Raw genomic sequence first — 20,083 nt, 5'->3', positions numbered from 1 at the left:
TTTTCAGTCTCTAGATGTTCAAAGATGAGAGCGATAAAAGACATTCAAAAAGTACAGTGACAGTAACTCTAGTAAGTACTGACTCACGGGGCCTTAATGCGTTGCATGCCACACTTTCTAGATTTTTTATTTGCAAAATAACTCAAAAATACACATCAGTGTCCTTCTGCTATGGAATTGTGTTAATCTATCACATAAAAGCCAAATAAAATAAACAGAAGTTTTTGGTTGTCATGGCAGAACATGGCAAAAAGTAGGAATGCACACTTTTTTGCAAGGTGCTTTCTGGATTATAAATAAAAAAACAACACACGAATAAAAACATTTTAACCAGTGAAATGATAGAGAGAGACTACTATTTTTTTAAACAATGCCATGTTTTGGGAAAATTTGAATCATGGCACTCAAGTGGATGTTAATTTGACATTCACACCCACGCTGACATTTTCAACAGCTATCATCCCTCAAGTAGAGCAAGCGAAGCAGCATTGGTTCCCCTATTGCTCTGGTATTTGTCAACACTGATTTTACACCTGATAAACAAAATCTATCTACCTCAAAGCCTGGAAATCACACCTGCTGGTGGTGGCAGCACCAGAAAATAATTTCTATAGAAAAAACTGGAAATCAAGTAAATTGTAAAAGGCTTTGTCACATCTTTCCCGATGTGACGTAGCAAGTTTTATCATTCTACCTGCTGAAATCAAGATTTTGATTTAACATTGTGTAATATATGTAAATATATGATTCTTATTTTTATTTTTAAAGGTTTTATTGGCTCTAGTGGGCTTTATTTGATAGTTAATTGATAGGAAAGTGGGTAATGAGAGAAGGGGGAAGACATGGGGCAAAGGTCACCAGGCCGGGAATCGTACCTGCGATGGCCGCGTAAAGGACTAAGGCCTCCTTATGTGGGTTGTGCTTAACCCCTGCACCACCACAGCACATCCCATAAATATGCGATTCTCTATTCTGTCACCTATTGATCCTTTCTTCTAAAACGTTGGAATGCTTCTACGTTATGCTTTTGAGAGACATGCTGTACGCTCTGATGCTTCCCGCCCCATCCTGTCCTTTCCTGGATGTTCACGCTGGATTTGTTGAGTCATCATCACAACAGGAATTCCTTTCAGCTGACACTGAAACTTGAGCTGCTCAGTTACAATGGAGGATACAAGAAAACCAAAGATGATCGTTAAAAGAAAAAAAATAAATAAATCACTTCTTAAGCGCTTTTCTGCATAGTCAGTATCAGTGCAGAAAGATTGTTCATATTCATTAGATGCCAAATCCAACTCGGACAATTTGAGCAAAACAGTAACAAAGGGTCCTGCTTCAGTAAAAAGAAAAAAATAAAAATAAAAATAAAGAAAATCACTAAAAACTCAGTAGGCTGAATAGCCCGGAGCAAACCAATCAGTAGAACTGAATCAGTTTATTCAGCATCTCTTTTTTTATGCTCAGGTCACGGCCAGATTACTTCCTGCTGAAACAGGGACAAAAATATGATCCAGGGTTGGTTGACTCAGCATTTTCATCAAGGTGGCTATCAGCTGCCTCAGTGCAGTGATGTGCACAATGACCACAAAAAACGGAAAGGACGACTTCGTGCATCTGTTGCTTTAACTCAGCTTAGCCCACTGTTACAAAACTATCCTGCATGTCCACATGTCCTACACACACCATCATTTATGTTTTATGTCGTCACAGAGGTAATATAATGGTTTACCTTTATGGAGATTTGCTCACACATTATATTTATTTTTTTATTTACAATACTATCCTCTTATTTTTTTTTCTTTTATCCCATGAATCTGTTGTTTTCTCATATGATCAACAATTGTCTGAAACAGTATAAAACGTAAAGCCTTTTATATAAAAAAAAAAAAAATAGATCAAGAATAAAGAACGGCAATTTTGCAGGTAGCAGGTGACCGTTTAATGCAAAGTTAGTAAGAGGATTTAATGCAGCTGGAACCCAAAGAGATCAGTGCATCAGTCAAACTCGTAAGGATTTCATGCAACCAATTAGCACAGACCAGATTTAAAATAGAAGCACCTCTTATGGTGTTAGCAGGATCATCCAATTAAAGGTATATCAAAATGCCCTGAGATGATTTATTAGTCATTTAAAATGTTAATCTGTTGTACGTACAAAGTCCTTCTGCTTGACGGTTCCTGATAACAATACAAGCAAAAGGGAAGAATGGACTCTAAATTTTGTGAAGAAACTTTACATTTCCAGGCTAGCTGAGGTATCCTAAACACTCTGACCATATTTTAAGTACATCTGATCAACTGCTAGTTAACACAAATATACAATAGAATCTGTCAAAAATATGAGAGCGTTATCTAGACAAGGTAAAACACTGTCTGCTGAAGTTTAGGTAGAATTGGGAATAAGGAGATATATTGATATCAGACAGGCTGGTCGGAGTATTTCAGAACCTGCTGCTCTATTGGACTGGGATTTTCACACACAGCCACCTCGGGACTCCAGAGCTCGGTCCAAAAAATGTTAAAGATTCAGTGAGTGGCAGCTGTACTCAGATCATCTCAGACTGGTTTTCTAGACATGACAGTCCGTTCCCTGAACTCCACATTCGTCAGTCTAATAGAGCACCTCTGGGACGCAATGGAGCAAGAGATTCGACTCTTGAGTGTAGCTGGTAAATCTGCAGCAACTTTGTGGCGCTGTCAAACCAATATGGCCCAAAATTCCTAAAAAAATGTTTCTGGACCTCTTGTTAAATAAAGAGGTAAAAGAGCTCTGATGTTTAACGGCGGACCACCCTGGTAATAATGGAACGTACCTAATAAAGCAGTCATCAAATATAAAAGCACTGAAATGATTAGGCTACTTGCTCTCCCACTGATATGCTTGCACTGATTTATGTGATGAAAATGAAAGAGATAAAAAAACAATAACTATGATGCTGTATATCTTGAAACTTGATCAACTTAACATTTTTTCCAGAGTTTATTCAAGTTTCTCTCTTTCAGGCAGAGGAATAACAGTAGTAGCACATTTTACTTTGAGATGAAAATACTCTGAGAAATGAACAACTTTAAGATACTTTGATTTCAGACTATTAAATAGAAATAATATACAAAAAACACAGTTGCTTATTGTTCCCAAGTTTCACCAAAGTGAACTTTGTGTGTAATGAAGTCAGGAATGTAACTGTGCTAAATTAGTTGTGATTTAGTTTATTGAACCTCAGTAGTTCTGAAAGCTCCTTCTGCATCTTTCTAGACTTTTTTCAATGAGATGTGCTTAAACATATTACAAGCATCATCTTGTCTGAGTTATGTAAAAAAAAAAAGAAACAATTGCATCAAATCAGCTAAAGAGCAAAGTACCAACAACCAGTCATAATCTGCTGAAGGCACATATGCAACACATTAAGGACAACCTCACTAAATCTATTAAAGCAGTAGAAATGCCTGCATTTCCAAGCAGGTGTTTATGCTACCTGGTTTATGCTAGAAATAGAAAATCTACTATGATACTGTGTGTATTTGCTGAGAGCATTTTGTGTAGCACCAACAGGAAAAGTTATTGTGGATTGGGTTTTGTCTAAGATTTCCCATTCTGGTTTGCTTTATGTTTGTTGCGCAACTGAACAGAAAGAATATGCACAAAATCATGACAATAACAACAAAGTGACACTATAAATCTAGAGATGAGCCAGCATTGGGATTTAATTGGCTGGCATTGACCAATAAGGTCCGACCTGCCAATTCAGAGTTTTGCCAATCCAGAATTTCTTTATGTCAAAACTATAATCTTAGAAATCTTGGAAATATCCAGTCTTTCCTTTTTGAAAAAGAAACTATAGTTTAATTCTTACATCAGATTACTGCATTAGTGCTGCATTCATTTTACACAATGAATGAGATATTCAACTACATTTAGATTTGAACCAATATCTTGTCAAATCAAATCCACACACACGCCCCACACCCACAGGGACAAAAATCGAGTCAAATAGGCCATGCAGGTTGCTGGCAGAGTCATCAGCGCCTCCCTCACAGGGGCTCCAGCCTGTTGGATCACAACAGGATGAGAATGAACCCTGCCTGCCCTGTGCCAGCAGCAGAAGGAGGGTTTATGTTCTGGACGAAACAGCGAACTGGGTTACTGGTAAAAGCGCACTTCTGTGTGACTTCTCTGTCAGCTTCCTTTGCATTTCCCTCATTTTCTTTTAGTCCAATAAATTCCCGCATTTTCCCTACTGCCTCAATACTCATCTGCGAGTCTCCTTTCTGAAACTCGTGTCTCATTGCTCTCACAGCATCTTTTCAATCCAGCCTTTATCAACTCCATCTTGTCCTCTCGCACCACTTCTCTTTCTTCCTCCCTCTCATCTTTCGCCTATCCTCAAACAATTCCCTTCATCCCCCTCTCACACTACTAACCCATCTCCTTTTTGAAGGATGCACATAATGTACATCAGAGCACCAGGAAGAATATATTTATAAGCCAAACTACTTACATCTCTTTAAATGCAGGCTAATGAAACACTTCGCAAGACTCGGATGCATGAGAGTTTGCAATCATTTACTATTGTGGTTGGGGCATAAATTACAGAATCTCACTGGGTTTTGATGGAAAAAAAAAAACCCAGAGCCTAAATAAGTAAAGTAACCTAACGAACAATCCTCATGTGAAGGGATGCTGGGAGAATCTAAACAACATTTACTCTCCTGTTTGAAAGCTGGTCATGCAGCACTTCCATCCACCATTGGGAGATGCTTCAAAGCTTTTCATCAGTTCTGTAACTAGAGCTCATTCATCATAAACGCTGACAGCCGCAGCCACTGAGGAATGGGTTTCTGGGCTTTCTAGCACACTGTGAAATTGTTGCAACTTCACCAAACACTAATGATACAATTCATAGAGCTGTTTATACAGTCAGATTTTCTTTATCATGGAGCAGCAAGCCTTGAATGAACAGTAGACCACAGGTAAGAATATTTTGCTGGGCTGCAGTACAGAGATGATGTATATCTTTTATAAAAAAAAAAAAAAGAAAGAAAAGATGTAAAAGAAACATTAATAGGTGCTTCTATGGTATGTAGTGGTTCACTCTGTTTGAAAAATCAGAGATCAATATGGCTGCCGGATCCTTAAATAAGTGGCAAAAGTTTTACATTTACACCACTTTGTTGCCCCACACTACAGTACTGCATAACTTATATTTGTGAACTCCTAGAGAAAAAAAAATCTATTTCTTTATTGCTTGCTAGTAGTTGGCACTTCATCAATTAGCAAATCCAAGTGGACTTCCCTCTTGTAAGTAGAACATGCTGCATTCCAGATAAATTATAAGGAAATGAGCTTTAAGTTCCTGAGCAAATTGAACCCCCTATTTTTATTTCTTATAAGATTCAGATTAAAGCTGCATAATATATCATATCACAAATGTCATCACAATATTAGTGAGTCAAATACTGCTGCTGCAGAAGTTTAATTGGAGGGAACATTTGGAGAAAATGATTCTATTTCAGCTGCAATGCACTGAAACTCTGCTTGTAAATATCAGGACTTTGACAATCTTTAGCCACAGGTCTTGATATTGTCGGCGGTTGGATCATCAGGATTTAATTTATTGCAAATTAGGTAAAATGCAACAGATACTGTCTTTCTAATATTAAACAACAGGACTGCACTGGCCTATTTCCCTATTATTTTGCAGCTGTAATTTAATTCATTAAGTCTAAAGAATAAATTGCATCTGATTGTTCTCTAATATGGATGCAAGAATACAAAACAATATTAGATGCAATCTGTGTTGTAAAAATTAATAAGTGTAGAACAATTGAGTTCAGGTTATTCTATAAAATAGATTCAAAACGGGCTTTTTGTGTGTTTTGATAGGTAACAAAAAGTCCTTTAAAAATCCATGTTCAATTTGGACCTAAACTGTTTAGGTTTGATTAATCAACATATTTTAGATTTTCAACTATGTCTGATCTTCAAAGTACTTCCTGTCTTGTTCATCACCCTGTCACTGTTTATCCTACTTTTACAAGGAAGCATTATAAAACCACACAATTTAAAAAAGGAGGAGCTTCTTTGATGCCAATTTATCCAGCAAAAGTCACAACTAACTTCTGCTGGAGTGTTGGTTTGTAGATAGTTACTTTAGGGGAAAATATCTACAGATTATATTGAAAAGTATTAATATTGTGACTCATTGCACCCTGTGCTGCTACATATAAGTGAGATCTTAATAGTGACACAATACATACTTGGTAGCGGATGCTGTGCATAGATGCAGGCCCCTTTGCTCCAGCAGAGAGGGATACAGCCGCTGTTCTCCATTTTATCTGAGGGGCAACAAGCTCCAGGTCGGGCCACAGAGCCCACTTTGTACTGCTGGGCCCAAGAACCAGCATAGAGCCAACAACTAGGAGTAGTTTCTATTCCGGCTTCTAGCAAGCAAATAAAAAAATCATGGTTGAAAAATGTGGCTGTACAAAGGCAGAACAACTGGAGAGGAGTTTCTGAATACTTCCAACAATGGATCCAGGTTCTTCTGGACTGGAAACCCGACTATTACTAGTAACAGATATATCCATGGTAAGAAAAGGTTTACTGTAAAGAATCCGGCTGGGTAAAGGACATCAACACTATCATGTCATCCTTTCCTGCTTGCAGAGACACTTTGTCTGACTTGAAGTAATTGGTGGTCAAGTTTCTTGCAAATCAATCCATCCGATTTATGTCATGACCTTTGACCCAGCAAAAATTCCTTTCTCACTCCACAAGACAATATGTAATCATCCTCTGTCAGAATGCACATTTTTAGTTCCGTCACCTCAGGGAGTCCAAGTCCTAGAGGATGTAGATGATTGCTGAAAGATGCTAGGTTAAAGGAAGCGTTCCGATCACATATTCAAACTTTGAAACTCCAGTTGATAAGATTATTCCCTTGCAATCGCATCATCCTCTTGTGCAATGAATCCTCAAATAATTTAAAATTCAGGTCATCGAAGCCAACCAAATTATCAAGTGTATCAATCCTGATGTAAACGTTAAAAAATGTTTCCCAAGAAGGCAGCTTTGTGCTTTGTCTCAAATTTCCAGCTTACAAAGTGACACTGAAGGTCATTTTTGATTGGTAAATCCACAATATTGTCCAAAAGAGATAGCAAAACAAATCAGCCAAAAATCAGATGAGAGAAATGGGCATCAGTGGGCTGCGGAGACAAAAATGTAGGGCAGAGAGGGGAGCAGAAAATTGGAACAGAGTGAGAGAGAGGAAGATGAAAGTGGGCAATGCAGGAGGGAAAAGCCAATGCAAGAAAAGGAAAGAGACATGAAGAGAGAAGAGGCAGTGGATGACACCAAAACAGATTGTTAAAGAAGAAAAAGAGGAAAAGATGAGCTAATGAAGTGAGTGGGATGGAGACAGAAAGCGGAGAAACCCCAGGGAGAAGCTGAGCCTCACATCCTCTAAAGATTGCTCATAATGTCAGCAGGAAGTAGCCGGGTCAAAGCAGGTATACGATGCTGAAGAAGGACATGATGCGACAGTCTTAGAGGTGAAAAGCTTAAAAATTAAAAGAAGAAAAAAAAGCAGGGCTTTAAACCCGGACTGGAGGAGAGTAAGGCAACAAAGGCAGGAAAAAAAGAAAGATATTGCAGAAGAAGGTTTGATGCAGCAAATCCCTTTCAAAAAGTCAGTCAGCCGTGTGTTGTTCAGTGAGGTTTTAGAAGCCTTTCTTCTGTAGCGTCGCAGGAGAAGCAAGATCACAGCATCGTTCCAGATCCCTTACACATGCCACGGACAAATACAAACACTGCGTTATCCAGCAAAATCCTCCAGCTCTCTAAATGAGCCACTAAATGCAAGAAGGTGTGAGTGTGAGAGAGAGGCAGAGAGAGGCAGAGAGAGAGAGAGAGCAGCCATAAAGGGTGCAGAAAGGTGTGTGCTTTTTAGTAATGAAGTAGCTCAGAGTTTGCGAGAGAAATATATATGTGAAATCTGGTGGGGTTATGTTTGAATGTCAGCAAAAAGTGAGTGAGCCAAGAGGTTTTCATCTGTGCTGCTATGATCACTAACAAGCAGAAGCAGAGAAGGAGGGGCGTGTGTGTGTGTGTGTGTGTGCATGTGTGTGTAGGGCGGAGAAGGACAGAAAAGGAGGAGGAGGAAGGAAGAGATAGAAAGTGTAATTGAGACCCGATGCGGAGGAAGAAGAGATAAGAAGAGGACTCCACTCTTCAGCAACACACTAACACAACCAGTTACAAGAGTACACACTCTTACAAGCTGTTACATACATTTTTTTAAAAATGCATATAAAAAAATGACCATTTTTGGTCATTAATAACTGCATGACGCCAAAAGAAAAACTCAGGAAACCACAGGATTTTGCAACAATATTTAAGGGATTAAAACGATCTGTTCTTAGCTTTTAAAACACTCTGAGCTCTTTCAACACTTGTGTTTGTTTCTCTAAGTCATCCCTCCCTGTCATCTGTCTCTCCTCCTCTCCAGAGACGCATCACCTGCTCCTGCATCATATGAGCCCTTCTCTAGCAGAGGATCCTCCCACATCCAATCCCTCAAATGGGACAAAGCACAAGAAGACCGTCAACATGTGACAGCAGAGATTTAGAAAGCAAAACATTAACTGTCATCAACTGGAGGATGTCGAGTCGTGTACTGTAATCTATTGTTACTGTACAAAAGATTACAGTAAAAAAAGTATTAAAAAAATAAGAATATGTTACTTAATTGAAAATAAAAATATTATACAGTTTTATAACTGCAATATTTTTTGTAATGAGTTAAAAAAAAGGTTGTAAACTAAACATATTTTATTTTCTTTGAAGTTGTAATGACTGAACTGAGCCCCATCTGTTTAAGTATTAACTAGATGAAACATCTAAATAATAAGAGGTTGATTTTATTTACTTTTATCATGCTGCATGTGGCATGTATACACACATTTTATTCCTTAAAGTCAAAGCCATTGTTTACATTTTACTCAAATCCAATAAATGTGAAAGATTTCAGTAAAAAACAAAACAAAACAAAACAGAATTACAAATTAAATCGCTTTTTGGAGGTTAAATTAATCGAAATATTGTTCTGATGGTTTACTGAAAGAAAACAGGAAAATAACAGTTTTAAAGATTCCCCAGCAACCTTTGTAGACCTCAAGCAGCCGTAGTCGAGGCTACAAGTTTCTTCTGCTGTCATTTCAGAAGTCAGAAACTGATCTGGCTGTAGCCATGTTTCTTCCAAAGAGATCTGCTAAAGTTAAGACTCGGAAATCTAAAATATGCCTTGGTACTTTTTTGGGAATAAAATCTTCCTGGCTCTCAACATCCCGATCGAAGATGTGCAGCAGGACCATCGGTTACCTAGCAACAACCAAGGAGAGAGAATGGAGCTAAGGGTAACGTTACACGGCTTATCTATATCTTTAAAATTATTTCAGCCCAACCTCGATCTGCTCCATAAAACAGTGTAGCCAAACCTCATTCAGACTCATGCAGATTAAAACGGCTGAATTTTAGTAAGCAAATAATGTCATTTTTATTTTAAAACTTGAATTAAATTCCTGCCAAACTTCAAAAGGAACACAATATTCAAGAAAATGAAGAAATGTTTAGACTATAACAGAGCTGAACACATACTGCAACCACCTAAGGGTAGTGTGTGAGAGAAAGGTAATTTAAAATCGCACCAGAATGTGATCTACAGCTAGAACTAATCCATTCTGATTCCATTTATAATCTGACAGAAAAAACCCCCAAGTAAATTAAAATATAAAAAAAATATTCACCAAATATACAGCACATAAGAAAAAAATTGTACTCACCAGCATAATAAGATATTCTGGAAATCTCTGGAAAAGAAGAGACATGAAAAATATTTTACTTTGGTAGTCTTTACAGTACAACATGAAAGAGTTTTACATGGTGAATAATTTACAGTGACAGGATGTAAATCAACGGAGCTGTGGCATAAATGAGTCACACCACACTACGTGGCACATAATTCATTCACAGTGTGCAGAGGACGTACTGTTCTCTCATTCCTTAAAATATAACCTGCATTTTACACTGATCACAAAAAACCTGTGCGGGTTTAAAGTGGCTGGGCTTCAAATTAAGAGATAAAAAATAAAAGAAAGTTAGGCAAACTTACGTTCCTTTACTTTCTAATTGGAAAAATCAATTAGGGATTTTCCCAGACTAAACCTTGAGACTCTGGAAGAAAAGCCAAGTAAAAATTAAGTTTACTATAGCAGATATTTCTACAATGGAAAGATTTTAAATATAGAACCTGGAAAAGACATAGAAACTGAAAGCAAGGAAGGACAAGAAAATAAAGAAAGAAGGAAGGGGAAAAATATAGGAAAGAAGAAGAAAGTACAGGAGGGAGGACAGAAGGAAAGGAGGAAGGTAGAACACAATGAAGGCAGGCAGGAAGGACACATGGAAGGAAAGACGGAAGGAAGTCAAGAAACAGGATGAAACCAGAAGGAAATGAAGGATAAAACAGAATAAAGGTAGAAAAAGAAATGACAGAAACAGAGGAAGAACACAAGTAAATTAAGAAGAAGACCACAAAGAAAAGGTGGAAGGACACAAGGATGGAAAGAAAGACCAAAGGAAAGAGAAAAATCCTAGAAAGGCACAGGTACAGGAAATGTTATGGGGGAGGGAGGAGATAGGGAGGAAGGAAGGAGACAAGGAACAGAGAAAGGAGGAAATCAAGGAAAGAGGGACACAACTATTAAATGTTGATGTAGGGGGAAAAAAAGAGATTGAAAATAATTCTAGAAATCCACATATTTCTTTTAGTTGTTATTTTTCCATACTTATCCAGACCTGGAAAATATTGAAATCAAATTCCAGACTTTTCCAGTCTGCACAGAACATCCTGGTAACGAGTAAAACTAATGAGCAAGTCCAAACGTACTCTGCTGACTTAAAACCTCGACTGCTCAATAAAGCCGACTTATTGACAGGAAACATCTAATCACAGGCTGCAGGTCCAGTAATTTAAATGCCAGTCAGTGCAAACCAACCCGGTTACACAGCAGCTGAAACGAATCCGGAGGTTACGATATGTGCTGGGGTCTCTCACTCAGGTGGAACGAGGCGAGAGTCATGACTGGACAGAATTAATCTGCTTCGTCATGCTGTAATAACTTTACACAGAGTCTCTAATCTGCTTCCTGACCTCAGTCTCCTTCCAATCACAACTTTAATCAGAGCCCTCATGAACGCTTTGCTGTATTCTTTTTCAAAATGACACCAAAATGAGCAGCTTGATGAAATGTCCTACACTGTGAGGCTATGCTGACTCCTGTTACTAAGCAACAGCCACTAAGCAGGACCGTGGCACTAATAAGGATGCAAATGCTTTGTCTCTTAATACTTGTGGGATAAATTCCAAACAGTCCAAGACTGGAGTGTAATATGTAGTTGGATAATGCTTTCAACCCCCGTGTTACATAAAAAAATGCTGTACCTCTTGCTAGAAATTAATTTGCAAATAAGTAATCAGACAAGATAATAGTTCACAATTTCATAGTGGCACATTTAAGATCTTGCATACCAGAGCAGGATAGGTTATATTAAAGTTTTTCGGACCAGCTTAGGCTTTAGGTCACAACACATATTTCATTTTGCTTAGTTAAAGAAAGAAATATGTAACTGCATTTATTTCAGATCTAAAGTGAACTTAATGTCCGGCTGTTTAGTTTTCCACCAATCCCACAGATTATCGTTAAATTAAGATCTGTACATGATGTAGGTCAATCCATGCCTGGCTACATTGTCTCATTCTTCTTACAGCCACTGTTTCCCGACCGGAGCCAGATGAGTCAAGACAATGTGTCGCTATAATAGCCTTTTATATGTAATTTAGAAAGAAAAACTATCCACTAATTTAAAAGCTGGATGCTCTGTACGTTTAAAAAGGTACAGGAACCTATTCTTCAACATTGCAGTGCTGTGCCTAGACGAGATAAACAGAATTATTCTTCAAGGCAAAAACAGGATTCTCTTCTTAATGTGTGTTTTGAAATATATTTAATCAAAAAAGCAGGAAGATCTACTGACAGTACTTTGTCACTGTGGTTTTACCAGATCAGACCATAATTCTTATTCAAAGATGACTGTTAGCATTATTTTTTTCAACTTATTATTGTGTTAGTGGATCTTATCAATTTGATCAGTTTTGGTAATTTGCCAAATTGTCTACCTGATGCAGACCAATGACTTCCCCTGACAGGAGAGAGAAGAAGCTCACTGTACAGCTGTGCCACCTCATGAAGAAGATAATAGCAATATAAAATGTCCTGTCAAATGGCAATATCGACGTAATGATGTCACAAGCAGTTACTGACACAGAGCGCACATAACTCCTGGCCACACGTTGCTCCAGCTGGTGGCAATAATGCAGCTCTTACTTGGCTTGCCTTCTGCTTTTAAAGCTCAGAAGAGGCACCACAACAACAATAACATTGCTTACTATTTATGTGTTAACACATACGGCAGTCCACTGGGTGAAAAGAGGAGATTGCTCTGTTTTTCCCTAGTGCCGTATCAGACAGCGGTGCAGAATCACTGCTTGAATCCAGTAATATTTCTGGGTTTAAATTTGGCTCACAGAGTTGCTCCACTGAGGATATTACTCACTGGAGTCTCTGGAAGCTACTTTAATCATATGTAAGGTGTTCAATACAGGAAAATAGAGCTCAACAACCTCTATGCTTTTAGTAGTTAAATTTCAATGCAGAGATAAGATTGTAATTGATTTTATCTTTACAATACACAGTAAGAATTGAAAGCACCACCTGGTATTTAGTTAAATCCAGGTGGTGCTTTCTTTTTCATCTTGAAAGTGTATTTTGGATGGAGGGAATTAAGCCAGAGGAGTAATAAAGAGTGGAATAAACAAAGTTGATTTGTGATTTGAACAATAGGCGAATCATTAAGAGGAATGCTCAGCATGTCACATTTTCCCATAATCACATAATCCACTTATTGCCACAAACATGTACAAACAACAAAAAGGAAAGAAACAAAGCTTTAAACCTGGAACTGAGGTGAAATCGGGAAGCAGGTTTAACGGGAAACATTGTTCCTTGACATTTGGCAAAAAAATAAGTGAATTTCTAAAGCTGAAATGCATTTTTTATCTTCCTCATGAGTTTTCCTGTGCAGTTTTATTTTAAAAACATCACCTTGCCATCAAGCGATACAACCTCACTTTGAATCATGAAGCTCATTGGTTGTAAGACCAGAACCTAAAAGTAGCACTGAAACATGCGTTACTTCAAGAGGCAAAAAAATAACAAAAAAATTAAAAAATTCAGTTGCATGATTCTGTTCCTCCTACTCTATCACACCCCCTTTCTGCTCCTAGCTTCTTTCCATCTCCTACTGAAAAAAAACATCTACTGCCTCTGGCTACCAACCACAAAGGCTACGCAAGTTGACTCAACGCTGAGGGCATTGCACAACTGCATTCTCATCAAGAAAACAACAACAGCAGTGTTGTGAAGCTGCTCTCTGCAGTGTTCAGTTCGCCACGGAGGCGTACGCTCATACACACGTGCAACGCAACTTTGGAGCAGAAATCAAAGCCCTTGCAGAAACAGCTACAGCTTTAATGAAGTGCAACAGCTGAAGAGTTAACACAGCAGCTAAGACTGTAAACGTCACTAACTTTATTCGGGCCCTTTTTCACATATGCATTTTTCATCTTAGGCTGAAAACATATTGACATGCATCAACTTTAAGAGATTAGCAGCAAACAGAGTAAGTATCACACTTGGAACATGCTCATATTTAAAAATTAGCCCTGAATCACATTATTCCTTACTCAGAAATGTATACTTATGCCATGACAACCTCAGTTGACCACAATGAATAACTTAACCAAAACAGTGAAGAACAGATGCAAATAAGGGCAGAGGCTTGCCTCGATGACCTTTCACTGGTTCATCCAGGAAGCCTGCTCATCAAAGTATACTGAACTACCATTAAATTGTTGGGTTTTTATTTGTGTTTCAATGTTAAAAAAATAACTTATTTATTTAGTTCAGCTGTTTTTACATTGCCTTTTTTCAAATGGGGAAAAAGACACTAGAAAGGGCTTACTGCGGTGCTGAACTTTCGAAGAATATCAGCGAATCAGGTTTATTAGATTCCTAATCAGCTCTGTCATTCCTAGCTTCAATTTTATGGAATAAAATAAGAAAATATGTTGTAAATTACATTATTTCTGTTTTTGAGAGTATCTAAGTTTATTTTTTCCGGAGATCTGTGAATTTCTTTCTAGGATGGGTAGAAGGACGGCAACAGCTGTAACCCATCTCATGGTGCAACCTCCCCCATTTTTACTCCACATTCCTCCTGAGGCTGCTGGTATTATAGTGTACACATTTTTTTCTACCACATGTTTTCCTTTCACTAAACTTTCCATTAATATATGCAGGAATCCAGTATTCTGAAAGGCCAACTTCTTTAGCAAAGAATATTAATCATTAATTGACTTGTGCAGAGTTGTTGCTAAACATCCTTATGGTCCATTTAGCCCATAACATAATATTTCTCTGTTATATATATATATATATATATATATATATATATATATATATATATATATATATGTTTCTCTTATACTCCTCTTAAATGCAATATAAGAGCATTTTATACTGCTCTTATGTAATATTCTAATAGTCGGAATAGTTGATTTTTGGGTTCAATTAGCTACAAGTCATGAAAATTAACAATTAAAAACTAGAAATATGTCTACTGTGTAATTAATCTATTAAAGTTTTTCTTTTAGAATAACTAAAGAACCTCAACATTCCTAATTTTTTGAGATTCATTTTGGCTGTCATGTTCAAAAGCCGAAGCACTTTCTAGGTTCTACGTATCAGTGCATAATGTTCCTTTATTGAGCCGAGTTTAATAAACGAGTCTTAGCTCCGTTTGTATCCATGGGAAACTTTGCCACCGTTCACTGTCATTCGCACAAAGGAATATTTCAATAGTTCGGTGATGAATAAAGATAAACTTTTAACCTTAGCACTTCCTTATGCTTCACAGTTACAGGAACTATGATTTCCATTTTAGGCTGCAGAAGCTCTTACTCAGCCCAGATCTACTCATATAGATTCTTCTCACTTCTCCTTTGAAATAAAACCCTTTCACTCAACGAGACACAAAGGAGGCTCTCGTTTATAATCCAAGTCAGATTATAAACGAAGAAGTTTAACATTTTGATGTTTTTTTTTTTTTGTCTGAGTTCTCTCACTGACAAAAAGAGTATACTCCTCATAAATCATGAATAAATTAGAGCTTTCGTCACTTACAATGCACCATTTAGTGCTTAAAAATGGGACAATTTAATAAAATGAGAATATGGCTTCCTTAAACTGTTTAGTGTGGGGGAAAAATCATAGCAGATGAAGAATATGTCATGTGTGATAATAACAATAAGTTTCAGCTAATCACTTTGTAAACCCCCAAAATAGATGATTTGGTTTAACGTCTTACTTTTTTCACTGTCAGTTCAATGAGAGCAAAGCCAAATAATGCGTTTGTTTGAAGTATGGTTGAACTCAGCTGTTTTGTGATGTTTTGCAATACACTTATGCTACTTAATGCAGCTGATGTCTTAAAGTAAGCTATTAAATAACAGATGAGTTTTATGGTTTTAACAATTCTTCATCTGTGAGGCTTTTGGCAAGGCGATTTCTAAATAAAAAGATAATTGACTTTTTAATACCTCTAACCATCAATATCTTTGTCATAATAAATATCACAAAATGCTGTAATAAAAAAAATTGTTATACTTATTTATTTATTTATTTGTTCAATTTATTTTTCTTTTTTAATGTACACATTTATATTTTCTAGTCTCATAACAGTTGAAGCCATTGTCACCCACTCCTGGTAACTCAAACCATCTTAACAATAGTAGCAACTTAATGTTAACAAAAGAGTAGAACATAAAAATGAAACAGAGTTGACTGCAAAAGTGTTAAAACCCAGAGCATCTACATGCATAATTCCCCAAAATAACTATTACTTCAAAGGCAGTGACATATTTAAAAACTGATCATGAAATATGTGAGACTTGAAATTTTATCACTGTGTTAAACAGCAAACATTAAAAGTTATATATAACCTCCACATATGAATTCTTTCAACTGAAACCCTTTTAATCTGATTTTAAAAAGCTATGAGGCCCCAAGTAAAAGTTGTATTTTTATTTTCTTTATCTGATTTATTTCTTTAAATGTAGGGTTACTGAAATAACATAAAATGAGAAATTATCAACTCGTCAATGGGACATTTTTTGCTTTAAAAACCTTTGAAAAAAATTACAACTCTTTGAAAATTTCAAGACTTTTGCAGAGTAAAGCGTTTAAAGGTAAAGAAAAATGAACACATAAAATGCTCATTATTATAGTTAGCTTACTGTTAATTACACAATCTCAGTATCTAACACAGAGTCGTGGCCACATTGAATAACTTATGCAAAACAGTGAGGAATGGATGCTAATAAGCGCCGACTGATGATGATGGCAGCGGGAGGTCTGCCTCAAGCCACACTTCTCACTGATAACTCCAGGCAGCCTACTGAAGAAAATATGACAAACATAGATCCAACAAATTAATTATTTCATGGGAATTTCACAGATGGATGCAGCACTTAAAGATATGTAACCGTTTCCTCTTTGTCTGTTTACAACGCAGCCTGTGAGGTGTAAAGAATAAGACACAAACTGGCAGGTATCTTAGCCATAGTTATTAGTGCAATAGCAGGAAACATTGCCCGAGGCACAGGATGGGTGTTGGAGCCAGAGCTGCTTGGGGATCCAACGCAGCACGATAAAGGAACCACATTTGAGGTGAGACATGAAACAACGCAACTTACTCGAAATTATAAGGCACAGTTTTATCTTAAAAGATGAAGAGGGTGTGTTTGTTTTTATTTCTTACAATCGTGGATGTGAACGCAGCGCACATTCACTTCACTTCCATGAGGGCCTGAGGGCCACTTGTGTCCAAGAATTTACACGTTCTTCTTACTTTATATACAAAATCGCCTCAAGTTAGTTGGTGTAGAAAATTATTTCTAACATCAACAATGACATTTGATAACTGAGGGCTGTTGCTGTTTTGTTGTATTAGCCATAAACAAAGGCACAGCCATAAACAAGTGTAAAAAGATCTTCTTCTATGTGGTCTTTCTGGACAACAATAAAAAAATAAAAGTCTCCAATCCATATTAGCCTCAAGACCTCTATGCTGCAGTAAATCCTAGATGAAAAAGGTAACCTCGGGACACAAAACATAATCAAAAGCTCAGGGTTGAAAGCTACTCATTTAAAGTTCAAATTACTTCAATGGATGAAGTCTCAGCACTTTTTAATGGACTTTCCTCACAGTTTCAAAGGGAGACATTGGCAGTGTGTCCCATCATTAGATCAGGAATAATTTAAAATCGTTCACTAGAAAATAAGAGAGCGTTCTCCGTTGACAGGACAACACATGTTCAGAGAGGCAACCAGAATTCAGATTATTCAAGCCAAAAAAGAGGAAGAAAAAAAATTGTGCTACTTAATTTATCTGTCAAAGCTGTTTCAGACACCAAGCTGCCAGGTTTGTCAAAGGAAAACAGAGCAGGCTGTCAACATTCATGCGTCTTTATTTGTCTCTGCTCTCTACCTGCCTGATAGGTTGCATGCAACCGCTTGCATAGCTGTGAGAAGCACAAATTCCTTTCCAGCCCTGAGCCTGCCAGAGCCCCTCTACCTGGCTATCACAGAGCAGTTTAACACAGACTCATCCAGCCATGAGTAAAGCTTCCTGCCCACATACCTCCGTTGGTGCAGCCCAGAAAGTCCCAGAACTGCATGTTAGCGATCGATGAGCAGAGGATAACACCTCCACCAAAAACCCTCCAAACGTCCGTAGGTGTACCTCTCCTGTTGCTCCACTTCCTAGTTGCACTGTATGCTGTCACTTATAGGCGAGGAGGGAAAAAGCCCGCCTACAATCGTTTCGGACTGACACACCTGGGGGCTGAGTTTCACCTCCTCCCTCCGGATTCACTTCCCATCGCTTTCTCAACAGCTTCCTCATCTTTCCCACGACTCTCTGTCCTTCATCCCTATCGCTCCACCACAGCGGGAATGATTAATCCACCATCATCCTCAGTGCTGAGTGACATCCACATACCTGCCTCCTTATGGCACTGAAGATAAAAGGAGGTAGAAAGCTGACAGAATCAATCTCAGTGGAAATCCTTCTACAAATATAAATGAGCATTAGTCAAATAAATAAATAGGTTTTCAGTTTATTGCAACATTTTTCTAAGATTATGCAGTCACATTTTTGTGTACTCAACAGTGTAAAAAAAAAGAGACTGTGAAAGCCCCCTTTGAAATTCTAGTTTTGTAGATTGAGGTTTGGATGCAAAAAGATTTTATTTTTGAAAATAAATGTGCAATATTGCCATAGGCCTGGGCTAAAAAAATCAGCTATTTTTTAGCCAAAACATATATTTTTGTTCAGGAAAATAAAAATCCTAAACTCTCCTTAACTCAGCCTGCACAAGCTATCTATGCTTCACCTTGAGACATCACTGCATACAAGGTATAACCGAGTGTTCTCCACATCTAGTTAACAAAAAACCTGTTAAATGTGTGTTAAAGCTTTAGATGTGTTTATGTTACTTCTTGTTGTTCATTTATAACTGAATCTAAATTTGAGTGTTGCTCATTATTAACTGTTTCTGAAATTTCAAAGCTAAGTCAAGTCTACCACTTAGAGGCACCTGTACAGATTCTAAAAGGCAGGTTAAAATAAATATGTTCCTCTCCAACAACAAACAGGACAAAGATATTTATTTTTAGTAGAACGTTTACAAAAAAAATTGCTATGTAGGAAGAATAGCTAGCGAGTCATTATCTGTCTCTTCAAACATTAAAGATATGCTGTAAATCTTTGTAGTTTGGCTTAATCTATATCCCTTTCCATAACCTAGAGGAATTAATTAGGGATGCAGAAATGGCTCTGGAGGCAGGAGGAAATATGTGACCGCAGCCAAAAGTCACAGAGAAGAAAAAGCAAACACAGCTTTCACTCAAAAACCACTGAAAGAAGCCAAAGGAAGGAAACTGAGAAATCACAGCCATACCAAGCAACAATCTGAGCTTAATCATAACTACAATTGCATTTGTATTTATTCCTGTCACCCCAAGACTAATATTTTGTTTCTCTGTTTATTCTGAAACTATATCTATCTAAACATTAGTATGTTTCAGTGAACATCAGATATCTGTGTCGTTTTTGTGATTCACAAGGCAGAAAGCAAGCCATAAACTTACAGTCAGATAAAAGAAATAGCTGCTCCTCATATGTTATCATTAAACACAACAACGATACTCGGACTATGTAACCAGTTGCTCAACAATAAAACAGATGTTTCGCCTGAATGTTACTGCTCATCATGGCAGAAACGCACCTTGGATTTGGACCTTTGCACCTACGGGATTCACACAGAGGGGTGGTTTCGGCCACTGCACCACTGTTTGTATGTTGAGAATACAAATGACTTCGTGATTTCAAAAGGACCAGAATTTCCTAAAGGGTAATCCACGGCAATTTCCCCAAATGCGTTTCCGATCACCCAAAAAAAGCACTCACGAGTGTAACGTTCACGTTAACCCCATTGTCTCTCAGTGTGTTACCCCCCTTTATTGCTAAGCTAACTGAGCTAACAGTGGGCTATTCCCACTCAGTCCGCCCCCAGGAGGGATCGATACTCACCCGCTTCAGCCCAGAGGTCCGGCCGCTCCTTGTCTCCAAACCTGGTCACCTTGTCCAGCGAGGAGCGATTAATGTAGCATTTATATCCGCTGGAAACAGAACCGGCTCGGGCGCTTGGGTCGCTCTCTCAGTCTGTTGTCGTCCACAACAGCGCCGTGCCCGGTTGTTGGTGTCCACTGACGTTAGCTGACAGCGCCGCTGCTGCCGCTGGAAGAGCCAGGTTTCAACAACATGGCTGCAGCAGCTGGC

At 37.8% G+C, this 20,083-nt stretch overlaps 1 protein-coding gene across 10 annotated transcripts in view; it reads right to left on the bottom strand.

Moving 5' to 3' along the window:
* LOC122831778 (focal adhesion kinase 1-like) overlaps positions 1 to 20,083 on the bottom strand; it is a 61,849-nt gene extending 41,766 nt beyond the window's left edge. For 2 of the 10 annotated variants that reach the window (XM_044118230.1, XM_044118239.1), the window contains exon 1: positions 6,259 to 7,072. In XM_044118230.1, coding sequence (XP_043974165.1) covers positions 6,259 to 6,331 — 73 coding nt within the window. In that variant the 5' untranslated portion in view covers positions 6,332 to 7,072. Of the gene's footprint in view, positions 1 to 6,258; positions 7,093 to 9,843; positions 9,871 to 19,834 lie in introns of those variants that run through there. The other 8 variants (XM_044118232.1, XM_044118240.1, XM_044118236.1 and 5 more) reach the window with 7 other exon arrangements.

The sequence above is a fragment of the Gambusia affinis genome, linkage group LG05 (assembly GCF_019740435.1).
Source record: "Gambusia affinis linkage group LG05, SWU_Gaff_1.0, whole genome shotgun sequence".
Lineage (NCBI taxonomy): Eukaryota > Metazoa > Chordata > Actinopteri > Cyprinodontiformes > Poeciliidae > Gambusia > Gambusia affinis.
Note: the sequence above shows the minus strand (reverse complement) of the source record. Positions and strands in the feature narration are given on the sequence as shown.